The sequence below is a fragment of the Thermobia domestica genome, chromosome 12 (genome assembly GCF_964235325.1).
Source record: "Thermobia domestica chromosome 12, izTheDome1.hap1.1, whole genome shotgun sequence".
Taxonomy (NCBI): domain Eukaryota; kingdom Metazoa; phylum Arthropoda; class Insecta; order Zygentoma; family Lepismatidae; genus Thermobia; species Thermobia domestica.
This window is the reverse complement of record NC_137465.1, coordinates 13,628,473-13,645,605: the sequence shown is the minus strand read 5'-3', so window position 1 is coordinate 13,645,605 and position 17,133 is coordinate 13,628,473. Positions and strand designations below refer to the sequence as shown.

The 17,133-nt window shown below is 36.2% G+C and overlaps 1 protein-coding gene across 1 annotated transcript; it reads right to left on the bottom strand.

The window, feature by feature from the left end:
* Positions 1-791: 791 nt before the first annotated feature.
* LOC145667150 (zinc finger MYM-type protein 1-like) lies at positions 792-2,267 on the bottom strand. Its single transcript, XM_081734892.1, has one exon. The coding sequence runs from the start codon at positions 2,265-2,267 to the stop codon at positions 792-794; it is 1,476 nt and encodes a 491-aa protein (XP_081591018.1).
* Positions 2,268-17,133: the final 14,866 nt, after the last annotated feature.

The following is a 17,133-nucleotide window of genomic DNA, read 5'->3' as shown; positions in this document are numbered from 1 at the left end:
GCGATACGCATGCATCTAATCTTGCATCTTACTTAGGTGCCCTAAAAATACATTTCATCTTCAACCTGAACTCTCTACTGAAATCAGAAGTCATAGACATTCACTAGAACTTCTGCCTATTGATTTACAGTTGCAGACCGCTTACCTGGTTTGATCCCGGGTAATTAAGTTTGTAATGGACATCGTGTTTATGTGTTTTCTCGTGGTATTCAAGTTTCCTTCTACATTCTCATTACATCAATTTTTCCATCATGATTCACTTACCTTAATCATGTAATATAATAAGTGATTTATTATAATAATGCACAAAGTTTTCTTTTTTTAAATATATAATTAAAAAGGAACAGAATGGATATTTGAAACCATACTCTTCACTGCAAGTATTTGCGTACGCAGATGTGGAAATAATCAAAACAGCTAAAAGTGACAGTGGCCAAGGTTGTGTGAACTTTCCCACAACAATGAAAACTAGAAGTTCGTTCTAAGCATCAGTGGCGGCTCGTGAGTATATGATGTGGTAGTGCCAAAACGTACATAATAAAAATGTATTTCCGTAAAAAAAAGAAGAGGAAGAAGAAGTAATGCAAAGGCACAAATAACATCATTTTAGAATTATTTTCTTACATTGTAACATTATATATATATATATATATATATATATATATATATATATATATAATGAAGCTGTTTATGCCTACCTTAAACTTACTATAAACATAATGCAAAATGAATAGTTTTTAACTTACCTAGCATGTGGTGACTTCTGTTAAATATAAGAAGATGGGAGAAGCCTAATGGGAGCGGTAAACAAAGTCCATCCGGCGATTCTTCTGTTTGGCAAATAGGTCAATGACCTTCCCATTGAAATCACTTATATCGTTCACAAAACTTTTCTCACACGATAACATTCCTAAAGCACTGAGTCTTTCCTCTTTCATACTGTTCCTGAGGAATGTCTTTATCCTCTTCAAGGCAGAAAAACATCTTTCAGCCTCAGATGTAGACATCGGCATTGTGACTAGCAATTTTAACAGCTTTACAGTTTCACTAAATGATTCACGCAAACCGTCTTCGATGAGTAGAGACAAAAGTGGAACAGCTCCAGAAATAGTTTTTAGCTGTTCCCTTTCATACAGCACTGCAAGTTCATTCTTCAGTCTATTCTTTATTAAAACAGGATACTTGTCTACCATTTCACTAAGGTATTCGTCAGGGAATCTTACGTGATAGTTGTCAAATTCTTCAACTAGGAATAGGTTAGTAGCTATGAGATGACCAGAAAATTCAAATCTATTTTTAATTTCCACTACTATTGTGTCACACACTTCCATCGCATCTCTTTTCATGGTGTCTAGTTCTTTATTATCAGTGCGTGGCCTTTTTGATGGAATGTTATCAAATTCCAACTCATTCCGAACTTCCTCAATTATAAGATCAATTTCCCCCCTTACTTTCTGAATGCCCATTTCGAAATTGTGAATTTGTTCCCTGACTTTAACGGGATCTGTGATTTTCTTCTGCAACTGTGAAAAAATTATCTCAACGTGAGGCATGATTCTATGTAAAAATGTTAGCCAGAATACAAATGTGCGATCTTGAAGCCTCAGTTTATATGCTCCAGCTTGTTCAATGGTACTGTGCAATTTAATATCTTCACTGTTTTCAATTGTTTCCATTACCTCAATCAGTTCTTTTCTGTACTCATACACTACATTTACTCCACGCGAATGAAAGTTCCATCTGGTTTGTGATGTACGAGGCAGTCTTCTCTGTACAATAGCATCGAGGATTTTTGTTCTTTCCGTTGATTGTGAAAAAAATGAGCATATCCCAGACAAATGTGCGAAGAAGATACGAGCATGGCGGTTTATGGATGCTGCACGAGACATTATGAGATTAAATTGATGCGCATAACAGTGGATGTAATTTGCATTGGGATATTTATCTTTTATGATTTTTTGCACCCCATTTGTGCATCCACTCATAACCGAAGCACCATCAAAACTTTGTGCTATTAGTTTCTCTGGATTTTCGCTGAGCAAGGAATCCAGTTGGTTTAATATGCAATTTGCTATTGCACGAGCACCATGACCATCGGGATTTACAAAATTCCAGAATCTCTCTACTGGGATTCCTCCAACGATATACCTCAGTACTAAAACTAACTGAAACTGGGTAGATATATCTGTTGTTTCATCAGCTATAATGGCAACGTAATTCACACTTCTGATTTCTTTAGCTACTTCATCATGATACACTTGTAACATACAGGAAAGCAGTTCGTTTTGTATTGTTTATGACGTGCCTTTGAACACGGATGACTGACTTAGGTGGCTTTTCAAATCTTTATCCAGTTCTGCACTGAAATCAATTAATTCTCGAAAGACACCTTTATTTGAAGAGTCCTCAGACTCATCATGCCCCCTTAATGCAAGTTCTAAAGCTCCGCAGAAACGAATGCAGTTTATAATCAAATTCAAAATGTATCTGTTTTTATTTACTTGTTCATTATGCTTAACTATGGACTGATGATATTGAGAATCCAGCCGAGCTTGGATATTTGTCTTCCCTAACAAAGACAAACTTAGTACATTGTTCAGATGTACTGCTGACTTTTCATGTTTTTTAATCTTATCCCAAATATGCACTAAGTCTGTGACGCCAGATTTTGTCCAGCTTGCGTCCCCCCCAAACAACATACACGGAAAACAGAATAAAGCATTGGCTACATCACAACCACAAATCCAACTGTTTTTCAAATATATGTTCATGTTAAATTGACGCAATCTTTCCTTATTACGGATCACTTGCTTAACAGACAATTTTAAATTAGGCATTGGCCTTCCTAAATTTTTAACACTTAGTTTGTCGTCATATGATAGGGATGAAAACGGAATTTTCAGTAAATTACTTACCGCATTCATCGTTATGTATTGTCCTGGTTTCACGGAAAGTACTTATAAATACGAAGAAAGAAGAAAACAACACTACACTTAATTACACGCCATCAAAAATTCGCAAAAATATATAATTCGCAAGTTATACACACACACACCACATTCAACACCCAAATACTCATGCGCACAATGTGTTTTTATCTATTACCGGGGGGAAAAGCATACCTGCGTTGACAACACAATAACGAAAAAAAAACTCCAAATCGATTTTTTGGGAGGGTCAAATCCAGATGGTACATATTGATATGTAATAAGTAGCTAGTTTGGAAACACTGCAATAGAAACAAGTGAATTAGGAATCACGTGTTGGAATTCCAGGCGACTGTAGCTCCGAAACAATGCCCCCCCTCCTAGCGAAACAAATCTCCCGCTTCGAGCCACCTTCAATCGTGGCACAAAACGCTATTTTATTTCTCCGTACTTTTCTCCTGCTCTCCAACTAACGAGCATGCGCACAAACCATTTTTAGAACAGTCGGGAGAGCAACGTAGAATTTGGCACGAACAGAGTAGAAAGATATGTACTGCTAGCGCGCGACCACCGCGCAACTCAAACCAGCATCTCGTGAGCAATGATGACGTTGCAAGTAAAGTACTGTGCGTAAAATTGAGAAAAGTATTTAGCAAGAGGCAAATTATATTATTTATATTATTTTTTGTATTATTTGTGGTAGTGCCATGGCACATTGGCTCCTCCCCAGCGGCCGCCGCTGCTAAGCATTAACATTTCTAGTGAAGTCATTATCACGTAATGCACTAATTAAATGCAATATTGTACTTACTTTAAAGCGAGAGATACAAGTAACAAACGCTTATCCAAGAAATGTGACAGCTAATAGTAAGAATGTACTTTCTTTTTCTCTCCATCCATTTTTAAATATGCAGAAAATGAAAATGAAAACAGCAAATGAGGAGGTAATCTCCCTCATCCTCCCCCTGCAAATTCCAGACAAAAGAAAATATGAACTGCACTTTAAAATATTTGTAGTGGAGCTAAATGGGAATATTCCATTAATACACATTGCGTGTTTTCCTCATGTAAATTTTTGTTGGATAATAATAATAATAATAATAATAATAATAATAATAATAATAATAATAATAATAATAAGATTTGATAGTTTTCTGTTTAACTCGATAAGGAAAATAGAGTGCTGACTACAATTTTAAACATTTTATGATACATTACTCTTATTTGTGTTATTAGTTTATCGGGCCTACCCTACTTGTGAGATTACGCTTCGCCACTGTTGATCTCCCTTTGACAGGCAATGCACTATAACTACACAACCGACGAACCGATTCTTTGTTGTATTGCACTAATACACTTTCTCTATTACACTCGAATGACTTAATTTTTATATATATATATATATATATATATATATATATATATATATATATATATATATATATATATATATATATATATACCTAGGTATTTTACTTAGTCTAAGGGGCATAATTGTGGGAAGTTAAACTGCAAGATTGCGTTTCATTTTCAATCTTGATCTACATAGAATTAAAGCAATAAGAGGCAACGAGAAATCATTTTTATTTTTAATTTAAGAATAGGAACCACTTTCTCTCTTAACCCTATATTCAAACCGGAAGTGGCAGAAATTAACCATTTTCGATTTTAACGTTGATCGCAAAATAAAGTAGAAACGTTAATAGATACTAAGAAGCGTTTACCTGAAATCAATTAAGCGTCCCAATAATATATACCGTCTAAACTCTAATCTCTCTAATAAAGCCGAAAGTGTTAGAAATCTAGGAGCACGCCCGGTTTCAACACTAATTGAGAGAATGTAACACCGGGTGCCCCCCCTTATGTCCACGACGCACCCCCCCCTAATTGTCTATCCGTAGGTGTTCTTCCATGAAAAAAATCTTTTCAATTAATTTTTACACCCCGCCAATCATATTTATATAGATTTTTACAACCCAAATATTTCAATGACGCAGTTTGCACCCCTGCCGAACAAACCAAACTCCTTCACATGGTGTACACGTGACATTGTTGCTTGTTTAAACTAGCATCGATTAGCGCAAAGACGATAGTAGACTGATAATAAACACACACATTATAGCAGCCTTTTCCTTCTCTGGGTTTATACAATATTTTTAACCGGACGGTATTAAGTTTAGGAATTATTGGCTATTTTTCCATTTAGATACTAATAATATTTTAGATTATTTTTCTTTTCGGCTCATGATTCGCAAATGCTACTAGTGATTTTATTTTTATACATCTAGTTACCCACTAAAATATCTAATTATCAGATTTGAATCTGATTAAGTAGAAATTACTCTGCATAAGGTGGCTCCATAATAATGCATGAGATCAAAAACACCTGTGTAGAAGATAATTAGCCAAAGCTTACAATTGCAGATGAAACATAAACATTAGTTTCACTCTCTCACAGACTAGTACAAGGAATGAAGGATCGACGTTGAAAGATAGATTATTGAAACAGTAGACGTGCCCCTGCGGTGTACACTCATGTCCAAAATGATTGTCGCATATCTATAACTGTCTTCTTGTAAGAATATAATTTGATAATGATTTTGCAGGGTACTTTTAATACTGATACTATGTGTATAATCGGGAAATGTATATTTGTGGTAAATTTCATAGGAAACGTATTGTAAATACGAAAATTAGAATGAGTAAAACAAAATGTTGCTAAATGAACAAGAAAATTTTATTTTCGTTTTATTGTCTTATTTACTGCTCTTTTGACATGAAATTTGCCATATACATGTTTTTGCCGATTATACACATACTAACATTATAAGAAATATCGGGCGAGTTTGTTATCAAATTATATTCCTATAACAACATATTTATAGACATGCTACAATAATTTTGACATGAGGGTACCTTGGAGACCCTGAATATGATTTTTCTGACCGTCTTAACTCACAGGTAGACGAACATGTGGCTCCTTATATGACCGAAAGATTGTTGTAGACAGGCATAGCCTACGTTTCCGTATTCCTCTCTGACAATTACTCTTGACACCACCTCACTATGCATTACATACTTTCCTTATGAGAGACATCAAAGTCCAGCTAGTTAACCTAAGATTATAGAAAGAAAAGCTTTTCACGTACAAAATGAACGATTCCGCTCAGCCTGAACAGTGTTTTGTTAAATTTTCTTCTATATTCTGTTTTATAAACCACTGAATTATTTTTCAGGGTGGAAAGAGAAATAAATATTTCATGTTAATGTTAATAGACACGTCCGTTACAACACACAATAACTCCTGACTAAAAGCGAATGTTTTAAAATTCTGTAACCAGCAGTAGATACCGGTAGCGATTATCTCAGCCGATTTCGTTAATGGATTCAATCCGTTAACATCTTCATGCGTAATAGTGGCTATTAGGGATGCGCATGAATCGAGACACACTTTGTAAAATTCGGAACGAGTCGAGACAAACGTATTTCTAGACCCCAATTTTCGAGTCGAGTCGAGACAAACGTATTTCTCGACCCGAACTTTCGAGTCGAGTCGAGACTACTCGTAAAAATCTCGAATGTTTCGAAAATCTTTCTTTATTTTTCATATTATTTTGAAGAAAGTATTCACTCAGAAACAGCCTTGAAACCAATTCTAGCATTTACCGTATTACTTTAGAAAGGTACAGAACGCGGAATGCCTGCTAGTCAGACACACGTACTGTGCATGTACTATCAGTGAGAGTGCTGGTCGTGTGTAGAATGGGAAAGCTGCGCGATCTATCTGAGTTTGATCGAGTGCAGGTTGTAATGGCCCAAAGACTCGGCACGAGAATTTCCGAAACTGCAGGACTTGTAGGGTGTTCGAGGAGTGCTGTGGGGAGTGTCTTCAACAAGTGGCGAAAGCAAGGGGAAACGACGTCCAAACGTCGAGGGGTTGGGCGCCCCCACCTCGTTACAGCAGATTGGTAAAACATTACAGGCAGCAAACTGTGGCGGAACTAACAACAGACTTTAATGCTCGGCAAAGTATAAGTGTGTCTGAACACACAGTGCACCGAACACTCGTAACGATGGGCCTCCGGAGCCGACGACCCATCCATGTACGAATAACACCATGATATCTGCAACTACGACTGAAATGAACACGTGACCATCGCCACTGGACCTTGGTGCAATGGGAGAGCTTTGCATTGTGTGATGAAACCCGATACCTTCTTCATCATGGAGATGGGAATGTGCGAATCCGTCGCGTTTCAAGGGAACGGCTGCTTGACAGCTGTGCTGCGGGACGTAGACAAGCTAGCGGCGGCTTAACTATGCTCTGGGGAACATTCACATGAGCATCCATGTGTCTTGTGTAGCTCGAGCAAGGCACCATAATGGCCGAGGCGTATCGCACACTGCTTGCAGACTACGACCACCCCTTCATGCCTACCATGTTTCCCAACGGTAGTGGCAATTTTCGACAAGATAATGCACTATGTCACAAATCCTGGAGTGTGATGGAGTGGTTCGAGGAATTCCAAGTGATGTACTGGACTCCCAACTCGCCGGATATGAACCCAATCGAACACATGTGGGATGAGATTGAACGTGACGTCAGAGCACATAGCCCACTCCCTGGAATTTACTGGAATTAGGTGACCTGTGTGTGCACATGTAGGCATGTGCACATGTGAGAGTTATATATATACGTAACTGCTGTTTAGGCATTAAATATGTGAAAATATAGTTGGTCGGGGGATTATACAATGCCTGAAAAAAAAAGACCTCCCGTATGTGAGCTGTGGTAGGGATACAGCGGCGAAGGGATATCACTCGATAGTGCACATTTTCAGTAGTCGCAATGGCGTGCAATATGCGTTTGTTGTGGAGGAGTATATTGGTAATGGTGGTTCTGTAATTTCTTCTCACTGGGCATTTCGTATTCGGTTCGGACTTGGCCGACATGGCTCTGTTCGGGATAGAAAAACTACTCAAATTTGGGTATTGTAATGTCCCTTGATCTCGGTCCAAAAGGACTCAACTTTGAAAGCTAGAATATTTTTGAAAAAAAAAAATAAATAAAAAGTATGGAATCCTTACCTCACAAGACCAGGAACACGTATCCGCTTAGGTTGCCGCAAGCAGCAGTTAAACATTCCAGATGCAAGACTCTTAATATTGACCAATTTTTTTTTAAATTTGGTTTAGCAATCAAAGGTAATTCTTCAACTAATATCAATTTATTTACAATTATACAATTAATAATAGACTAGACAATTGTATACATAAATAATTCAATTGAATATGTATATTAGAGTCCTTCAACAAGGATAATCTGCCTTTCAATGAACAAAACTTTAACAACACAGAAATCTTCTTCACCCATAATATCAATTTTTCAATTTAAGCAACATTTATTAATGATTTAACAAATTACTAGTTTAGTCAAAACGATGCGGCAACATACGATTTGTCAAATGTAGTACTAAATTACTTAATTTGGTGAACTTTAAATACTCCTTTTTATTATTTATTTGTCTTACAATCTCTGGAATTTACTTGTATTAATAAGGAAATATGGCTTAACAAGCATTAATCAAGACAAGAAGAAACTTTGAGTGATCAATCAAATTAGAGTCAAAAACACGACCAAACACAAATGTTAAATGTCACAAAGACACAGAAAGGATGGAATAATAAGTTAATCCACAATCTGCTTGCCATCTTTTGTCCTCTTGAACTGTGTCCAACGTTTAACGAACCCAATGAAAGAAACAAATATGAGATTGAAAGTTACAGCGAACTAGCAAAACAAGAAGTATCCTTCAGTAAAAACTCCATTCGGCTCTTAACCATTAGATTACAACTCGCAGCAACACTAAACAGAAGCAGCGACAGGTCACAACTGAAACTGACCTTCCGATACCTAACGGACCACGAGGCAAGGAAGAATCGAGCTGTTGTCACATCGTCTTAACTACAACCAGGCCCGTATCCACCGGGGGCTAGGGTGGGCTGGGCCAGGCCTGTAGCCAGTCCAAAAATGTAGGGGGACCCGGCTGAAGTTAGGGGGGCCCGATCCAACCATATTATAGTTAATTTGCAAGCCTACTGTGAAAATTTAAGGGGGCCAGCCAAAATTTAGGGGGAGCAGCCCCCTAGACTCACTGGATACGGGCCTGGGCCGGACCCCCCTAAATTTTCACTGCCCCCTTAAATTTTCCCGGTAGACTTGTAAATGGACTATCATATGGTGATGAACTATAATATGGTTGGGTCGCCCCCTCCCTAACTTCTACCGGGCCCCTCCTACAGTTTTGGGCTGGCTACGGGCCTGATTACAACCTCTTTTTGTTTTTAATTTACACCATCCAATACCATTTTAGTTTATAAATATAAGCATTTTAAATGTCATTTTCTTCTTCTTTTTAACGTCCATAATTAGTATTTATTGTAAATACGGTACTATTTCGATAATTTTATTTTTTATTTGATTCTATTTGTTAGTCTCCTTCATTATAATCCTGACGGGTGTTTCCTAAGCCGTCGTACCAGGCCAGAGGCGGGTCCCGAGGAATGTCATATCCATTGTCGGCTCCAAAGGAAAATCACTTCCAGTGGCGGTTCCGAAGGAAAGTCACATTCAGGAGCTGCTCCAAACTATGAACTATTACAGTGTCAAAGTTCAAAGCAACGAGTTCTGCACTGAGAAAAAATAATGATTGGCCGACTTCGGACAGTAACAACGCCAGAAGATATGGCGTATTTGAGAGCGTCCATCCAGCAATCTTCAAACCGTTCATCACTTAAACAAGTGAAAACTTTTTTTTTTTTTTTTTAAGCGTTCAACACTTAAACTGGAGGTCTTTTTGCCGGACGCTGCAGTTTCATGCGAAATAACTTGAAGCGAACGTTTGGATCCTGAGTAGGTAGATAGCAGTGTTAGATTGTATCTGTACATTTTCTGTGCTATATAATTGGTTAATAATGCATATTCTAAGCTGACGAAACAGGAGTAAAATTAGAAAAAAAAATGAAATGAAATGAAATTTTTTTAGTTTTACGTCCCACGAATATGCCGGTTAGGCTAAAGAAGGCGGTGATTATGAAAAAATAATGAAATAGTGAAATGAAGAAAGTGGAAGGAAACGGGAGAACCCCGAGAAAACCCACGAGAACGGTGTTTGTCCACCACAAAGTCCACACGGCGCGAGCTGGGATCGAACCAGGGACCCCAAGATCTCACGAACCTCTTATCATAGGAAGATGAAATTCGACATTTAATCTCTTCGTTGAAAAATGTGTGTTCACGTGCTTCACAGTTTTTATGAAAATGACGCAACTAAGGGAGAAAGGTGAGCACCTACAATGTCTTACTTCCCACATTTTATTTACGAAATGGACGGAGCGAGGAAGTGTTTTAACTATTTAAAACGAATTTTGACCACAGGTAGCACTTGAATTGATTTGAATTTTTAATTACTTCATTTTTATTGAAGTGCACATTCTATTTGCGGGAAGCGGTTTTAAATATTTCGTTAATATTATTTCCATAAACATGTTCTTATGTGGAAAACTGAATTACAATTAATCTCTGTGTCTCTTTTAAAGATTTATCTTGGCAATGTTTTTAAAATAATTGTTTATTGTATTTTATGACTATTAGAATACTTTAAGGATGTTTGAAGCCTATGTTAGGAATCTAAAAGCACATTTTTTGGAATTGAAAAATACAAAGTTAAATTATACGTCATAATGGTTCAGCAAGAAATCAACTTTTGTACCCAGATTTGTAACTTTGATCTATATTTAGATTTACATGGAGATTACTCCATGCATGATTTTTTAAACACTTTGAGTGCTGGGCTCTGAAGTGTAGGCTTTCCCAACAATGCTGAGCTTTTCTGCAACCTTACAAAAAATTATATCTTAAATCTAAGAAAGCTAAAATAATACAACATACACTGTTTGAAAGTTTAGGGGTTGCTCTTTATTCTAATATATAATATGCTGAGTAGTATTGATTTAGTATCGTGACCGTAAAAGAGATGCCGCGCCTTGATAAGAGATAGTTTATCAATTGTTTAATTAAGGATAAGGGGAGTATCGAAGGAGGTGATGAAATAGGGTCAGGTTTTTTTTTCCTGGAGATAGATGACGAAAGGAAAGGTTGAATGACCACTACGAAGGTCACAGTGGATGGTCCCTACCGCATGGTCCCTGGAAATGGCCCCTGTGCAGGGCCACAGTGAATGACCCCTGTGCAGGACCACAGCGAATGGCCCCCCATGCAGGACCCACATTATTTATTCCTACGCTTCAATAGAAGCTACCTATTAAAAAGATGTGTGAATATATAATTGATTAGAAGCTAGCTGTTAAAAAGGTGGGAGTAGATAAAAGGAAATGGTCCCTGGTTCCCAGGACTACAGTGGATGACCCCTGGAAATGACCCCAACCCATAGCCCCTATGCAGGACCCACACGAACAGTATGTGAGAAGTGAAAAATATAGCAAGCCATACTCCTTGCTAAAAAGGTGGGAGCAGATAAAAGGAAATGGACCCTTCCCTGCTTTGCAGGGACAGTGAATGACCCCTGGAAATGACCCCCAGGACCCATGGTCCCTATGCAGGGCCCATGGCCCCTACGCTTCATTAGAAGGTAACTTAAAAAGATGTGAACATATTTTAATGTTTCGTATGGCAAGCCATACTCCTTGCTAAAAAGGTTGGAGTAGATAAAAGGAAATGGTCCCTGGTTTCCAGGACCACACCGCATGGTCCCTGGAAATGGCCCCCATACAGGACCCAAGATTGCCCCTATGCAGGACCTATACGAACAGTATGTGAGCATATATAATTGATTAGAAGCTACCTGTTAAAAAGATATGAACATATTTGACCCATGCGAACAACATGTGAAAAAATTTAAAATAACCCCTTCTCCTTTTACCCCCTCCTACAAGTATATTATGAAAAGGGTAATATTTATTAAAACGTTATTCTTCCTTGTGAGCTGAAGACTAAGTGGCATAGACATCCTTCCTCTAGAGCCGTTGAAATTGAAATGAACGAGCGAAAAGCCGTTTGGCTTGGCTTTAGTGACGTCAAGATTAACTTTGTACCGTATCAGAATGATAAAACTGATTAACCTATATCATTATAGACTTTCCTTACTTACAAGAAACAGAGATTACTTGCAATCATCTACAAACATTTGTATGATTTGAACTTAATCAGAACTCTGAATAACAATCACGTGCAAGGTTAAAAACCTTTATTATCGACAAGCATGAGTGATATCTAACAGAGTTAATCACAGATGGATCACGAGTTTATGTGTCTAAGTTTAAATGATACTGATGATAGAGAAAAAATAAACCGATAATCACGAGAACTGATGGGTTATTGAACGCTTGTCCTATTACAAACACCGAGCTTAATTGATATTGACGATAGAGAAAAAATAAACCGATAATCACGAGAACTGATGGGTTATTGAACGCTTGACCTATTACAAACTGAACTTGTATTTGTAAATATATATATATATATATATATATATATATATATATATATATATATATATATAATCAATTTGGAAACGTTATTACTTAGAGATAACCAGAGAACGGCAAAAAACATTTATTTTGTTATTACAATCTAATACGAAAAAAATAAACTGCAACTTTAGAGATTAATGCCCCGAACTGCACAATTATTATTATTGTATGGATTCAATGTCCACGGTGAGAACATTGAGCATGCCCCGCCTATATGCAATAAAGCATATGGACTTATGGGAAAAAAATGGTTCCGCCTATACTAAATAAAGTACTTATATATAAATTCCTATGTTCCTTTTTTATATATTATAATTGTTACTATTGAGAATGCCTTTATAGTAATTAATTGTGTGACTGTGTGTGTGTGTGTTTGCGATTTCTAAAAAAGTTTGGACGACCAGCGAAAATTGTAAGATATTATTGTATTTGATGTATATATCCACACATATTCAATGACGCGCCTTTTGTACATTAATATTTAAACCTAGGGCTACCGAACAAATGTAAAATTGTAATTTACTTTAAAAGTATAACACATAATCGTTAACGTGCCCCCACAGGCATTCACATTGAAACGTGAGAAAAAAGTGATTATTTGTAAAATATTTTAGCATTAATGCTACGCGTTTGTTTGAAATGCTATTTATGTTGTGCGCTTACACAAAAGATTTATTTTTATTATAGCAAGCATTTACGGAAATAATTTTAAAATACCATTCCCCATAACACATGTTGGTTACGCCTTTGTTATAATTGCACTTACGCGAAAGCGAAATAAAAATTACTGTGTTCACCTAACACATGTTGGTTGTACTTTTTAAAATTGCACTAACGCGAAAGCGAAATAAAAAATTACTGTGTTCACCTAACACATGTTGGTTGTACTTTTTAAAATTGCACTAACGCGAAAGCGAAATAAAAAATTACTGTGTTCACCTAACACATTTTGAATGTACTTTTTAAAATTGCACATACGCGAACATAAAATAAAAATTACTGTGTTCACCTAACACATATTGGTTGCACTTTTTAAAATTGCACGTACGCGAACATAAAATAAAAATTACTGTGTTCACCTAACACATATTGGTTGCACTTTTTAAAATTACACGTACGCGAAAGCGAAATAAAAATTAATGTGTACACCTAGCACAAGCTGTTTGTACTTTTAAAATTGTACGTATGCTAATACGGCCACCAACTTACATTTGAAAACGCGTTATAAAATAGTTCGTGTTATATAACTTTCGCGGACAAATTAGTTGCCTAGCACAAAAATTAAATTGCCTATCTATTATAATATTTATTCGAACACTTTTTACTAAGGTAACCTAAGAAGCATATACTTGCTAACGCCCCTTTACTTGAAAAACACATGTTTTTTTTTACTAAGTTAAACTAAGATGCATATAGTCGCTAACGCGCCTTTACTGGAAAACCATATGGTTCCTTACTAAACTAACCTAAACTGGATATACTTGCTAACGCTTCTCCCTACTGTAACGTAACCGTTGGTAACGCGCCTTTATTTTAACGCAATAATATTTATCTTTGATAATAATGTATAAATTAATTATTATTAGTATTTTGTTTTAACTTGTTGCTACGCGTTTGCTAATACTAAACAATTGCTTGAAAATAACTTAAATGCACACCGGCTTTGCCCTACCCTGAACCACTTGTTTGCGCGGTGGTTTTACCCTGCCCTGAACCACTTGTTTGCACGTATGTTTTACCCTGCCCCGCCCTGCTTAAATGTTGGGAGGTATGCTTTTTTATATAGATTAAGCGCAACTGCTATGTATATACCCTAAACTTATTTGTGGAAATAACTTAAATGTATACCGACTGTGTCCCGCCCTCCCCACTTGTTTGCGCGTATGCTTTTTTATATATAGATTAAGCGACAGTGCTATGTATATATCTTGAACTTATTTGTGGAAATAACTTAAATGTATACTTGCTTTACACTGCCCCGCCCACATGATGGCGCGCAAGGTTCTTTTTTATATAAATGGACATTGACTGTCACGGCTTTAAAAACTAATTAATGTAATTATTGTACGCATGCTTCCGTATAAATGGACGCACGTTTTTCCACATGGACACCGACTGCTACGGCTTGAACTATTTATTGTACGCATGCTTCCGTATAAATGGACGCACGTTTTTCCACATGGACACCGACAGCTACGGCTAGAACTATTTATTGTACGCATGCTTCCGTATAAATGCACGCACGTTTTTTTTCCACATGTACACCGACTGCTACGGCTTGAACTATTTATTGTACGCATGCTTCCGTATAAATGCACGCATGTTTTTCCACATGGAGACCATTTGCTAAACACGAATTTAATTTTTAATTACTGCTATATTTTTATGCACCTACATTAACAAATACTAAATATAATTGATTTTTAAAACAGGAACATCCTGCAATTGGCTAACATTTACATGTCTGAAATACCTTTAAATAGTGTAGGCCAGCATCATTTGCTTAATGAACATAACGACGTTTATATTTTAAAAATAAATTAAGTATTCATAAAATAAATGTAGAAAAAAGATCACCAATTTGAAATACTTCATTCCTAGTACATACTAAATATTTTAATGCTAAAAATGATATTAAACTTACCTTTATATATAATCTTCTTAATTTCCGCCTGTAAGCACATTTTAAATTACACGTATTCCTATATGCGCGTCGACAGGAAGTGACTCAACTTCCTGTAGCAGTGTTGGTAAATTTTTATATTTTGTGTTTAGTTAGAGAATGGTAATGGAAGATTTTTGATTTAAAGAGATTAATAAATAAGAAATTATTATGAAATGGGGAATTGTTTTTTGGTATACTTTAATTACAAGTGCAGAAAAAGTATATGTATTGCCTAGTTTGTAAAATAAAAATAAATGAAAATGCTTTAGGTCATTTTGTATTGTAGCCTATAGGAATATGAACCGATTCACTACCCTTTATGATATTTAGACTGCAAAACACAGACTACAATGTAACACATTTGCTTATTTTATGGATTTTGCGATGGAATATTTACGCAAACTAGAATGCGAAGACAATTTAGTAAGACACATTGTGTTAGTAACAGACAAGATAGGGGGCAAACTAAGAATAGTCAAGGGGGCAAACTAAGAATAGTTAAGGACTATTTAGGGGTAATCAGAGTTTAGTTACGGGATACTAAAGATAGTCAGGAACTATTTAGGGGATAATCAAAGGGGGCATACTAAATATAGGCAGGGGGCTAATTAGAGTATACTAAAGATAATCAAGGGGTAGTTACGGAATACTAAAGATGGTCAGGGACTATTTAGGGAATTGTCACAGGGGGAATACTAAAGATAGTCAAGGGGTATACTAAGAATAAAAAAAGACTATTCAAAAAATATTCAAAGGATATTCAAGGTCTATTTAGGGGATATTCAAGGAATATTCAGGGGATTTAAAGGAATATTTATGGTATATTCAAGAACTATTTAGGGGAAGCTTAATTATAGAGTACAGAATGAGGACTTTTTTTGCGATACTAAGTTTGAGAATAAATATTGCGGTGGGGCGCAGTACAGAATGAGGGCCTTTTCTTTTGGTATATTTAGTTTGAGAATGAATATTGTTGTAGGCAGCAGTACAGAATAAGGCCCATTTGTTTTGCGATACTTAGTTTCAGAATAAATATTACGGTGGGGCGCAGTACAGAATGAGGACCTTTTCTATTGGTATATTTAGTTTGAGAATGAATGTTGCTGTAGGCTGCAGTACAGAATGAGGTCCATTTGTTTTGGTATATTTAGTTTAAGTATAAATTTTGCGGTTGGCCGCAGTACAGAATGAGGGCCTTTTCTTTTGTTATATATAGTTTCAGAATAAATTTTGCGCTTCGCCGCAGTACAGAATGAGACCCTTTTCTTTTGGTATATATAGTTTTAGAATAAATTTTGTGCTGGGCTGCAGTACAGAATGAGGGCTTTTTCTTTTGGTATATATAGTTACAGAATAAATTTTGTGGTGGGTCGCAGTACAGAATGAGAGCCTTTTTTTATATACTTAGATTGAGAATAAATTTTGTGATGGGGCAGAATGTTCCTTAACTTATTTTAGAATTGGAATAAGGCAACATACAGGTATACTGTTAACGCAAATGTGTATAAAATGGGCTTTAGGATATTTTAGAATTGGAATAAGGTTACATACATGTGTACTGTTATTGGAAACACGTATAGAATGGGTCTTAGGATATTTCAGAATTTTGGAATAAGGCTACATAGATATGTACTGTTAATGCAAATGCATATAGAATGGGAATTGGAAAAAATGGGCAGAGACATATTGTTTTATGAACCCGTTTGCAGACGACTTAATACTATACTGAATGCTTTTTGAATAAGGCCACTAAGTGGCAATACTTAACATATGACTGTGTGAAAACATGGGTGAACTTGTTGAATATAATTATATATATATATATATATATATATATATATATATATATATTAACATAATATTTTATTTGGCATTATTTTGTATGTCTAGCCATATTTGATTACAGTACTAAAGACGGAGTCTTGTTTTTGTACATCCATTACCGAAGAACTTAAGACATGAACTGAGGTTTAGCGCGCTTTGAAAACC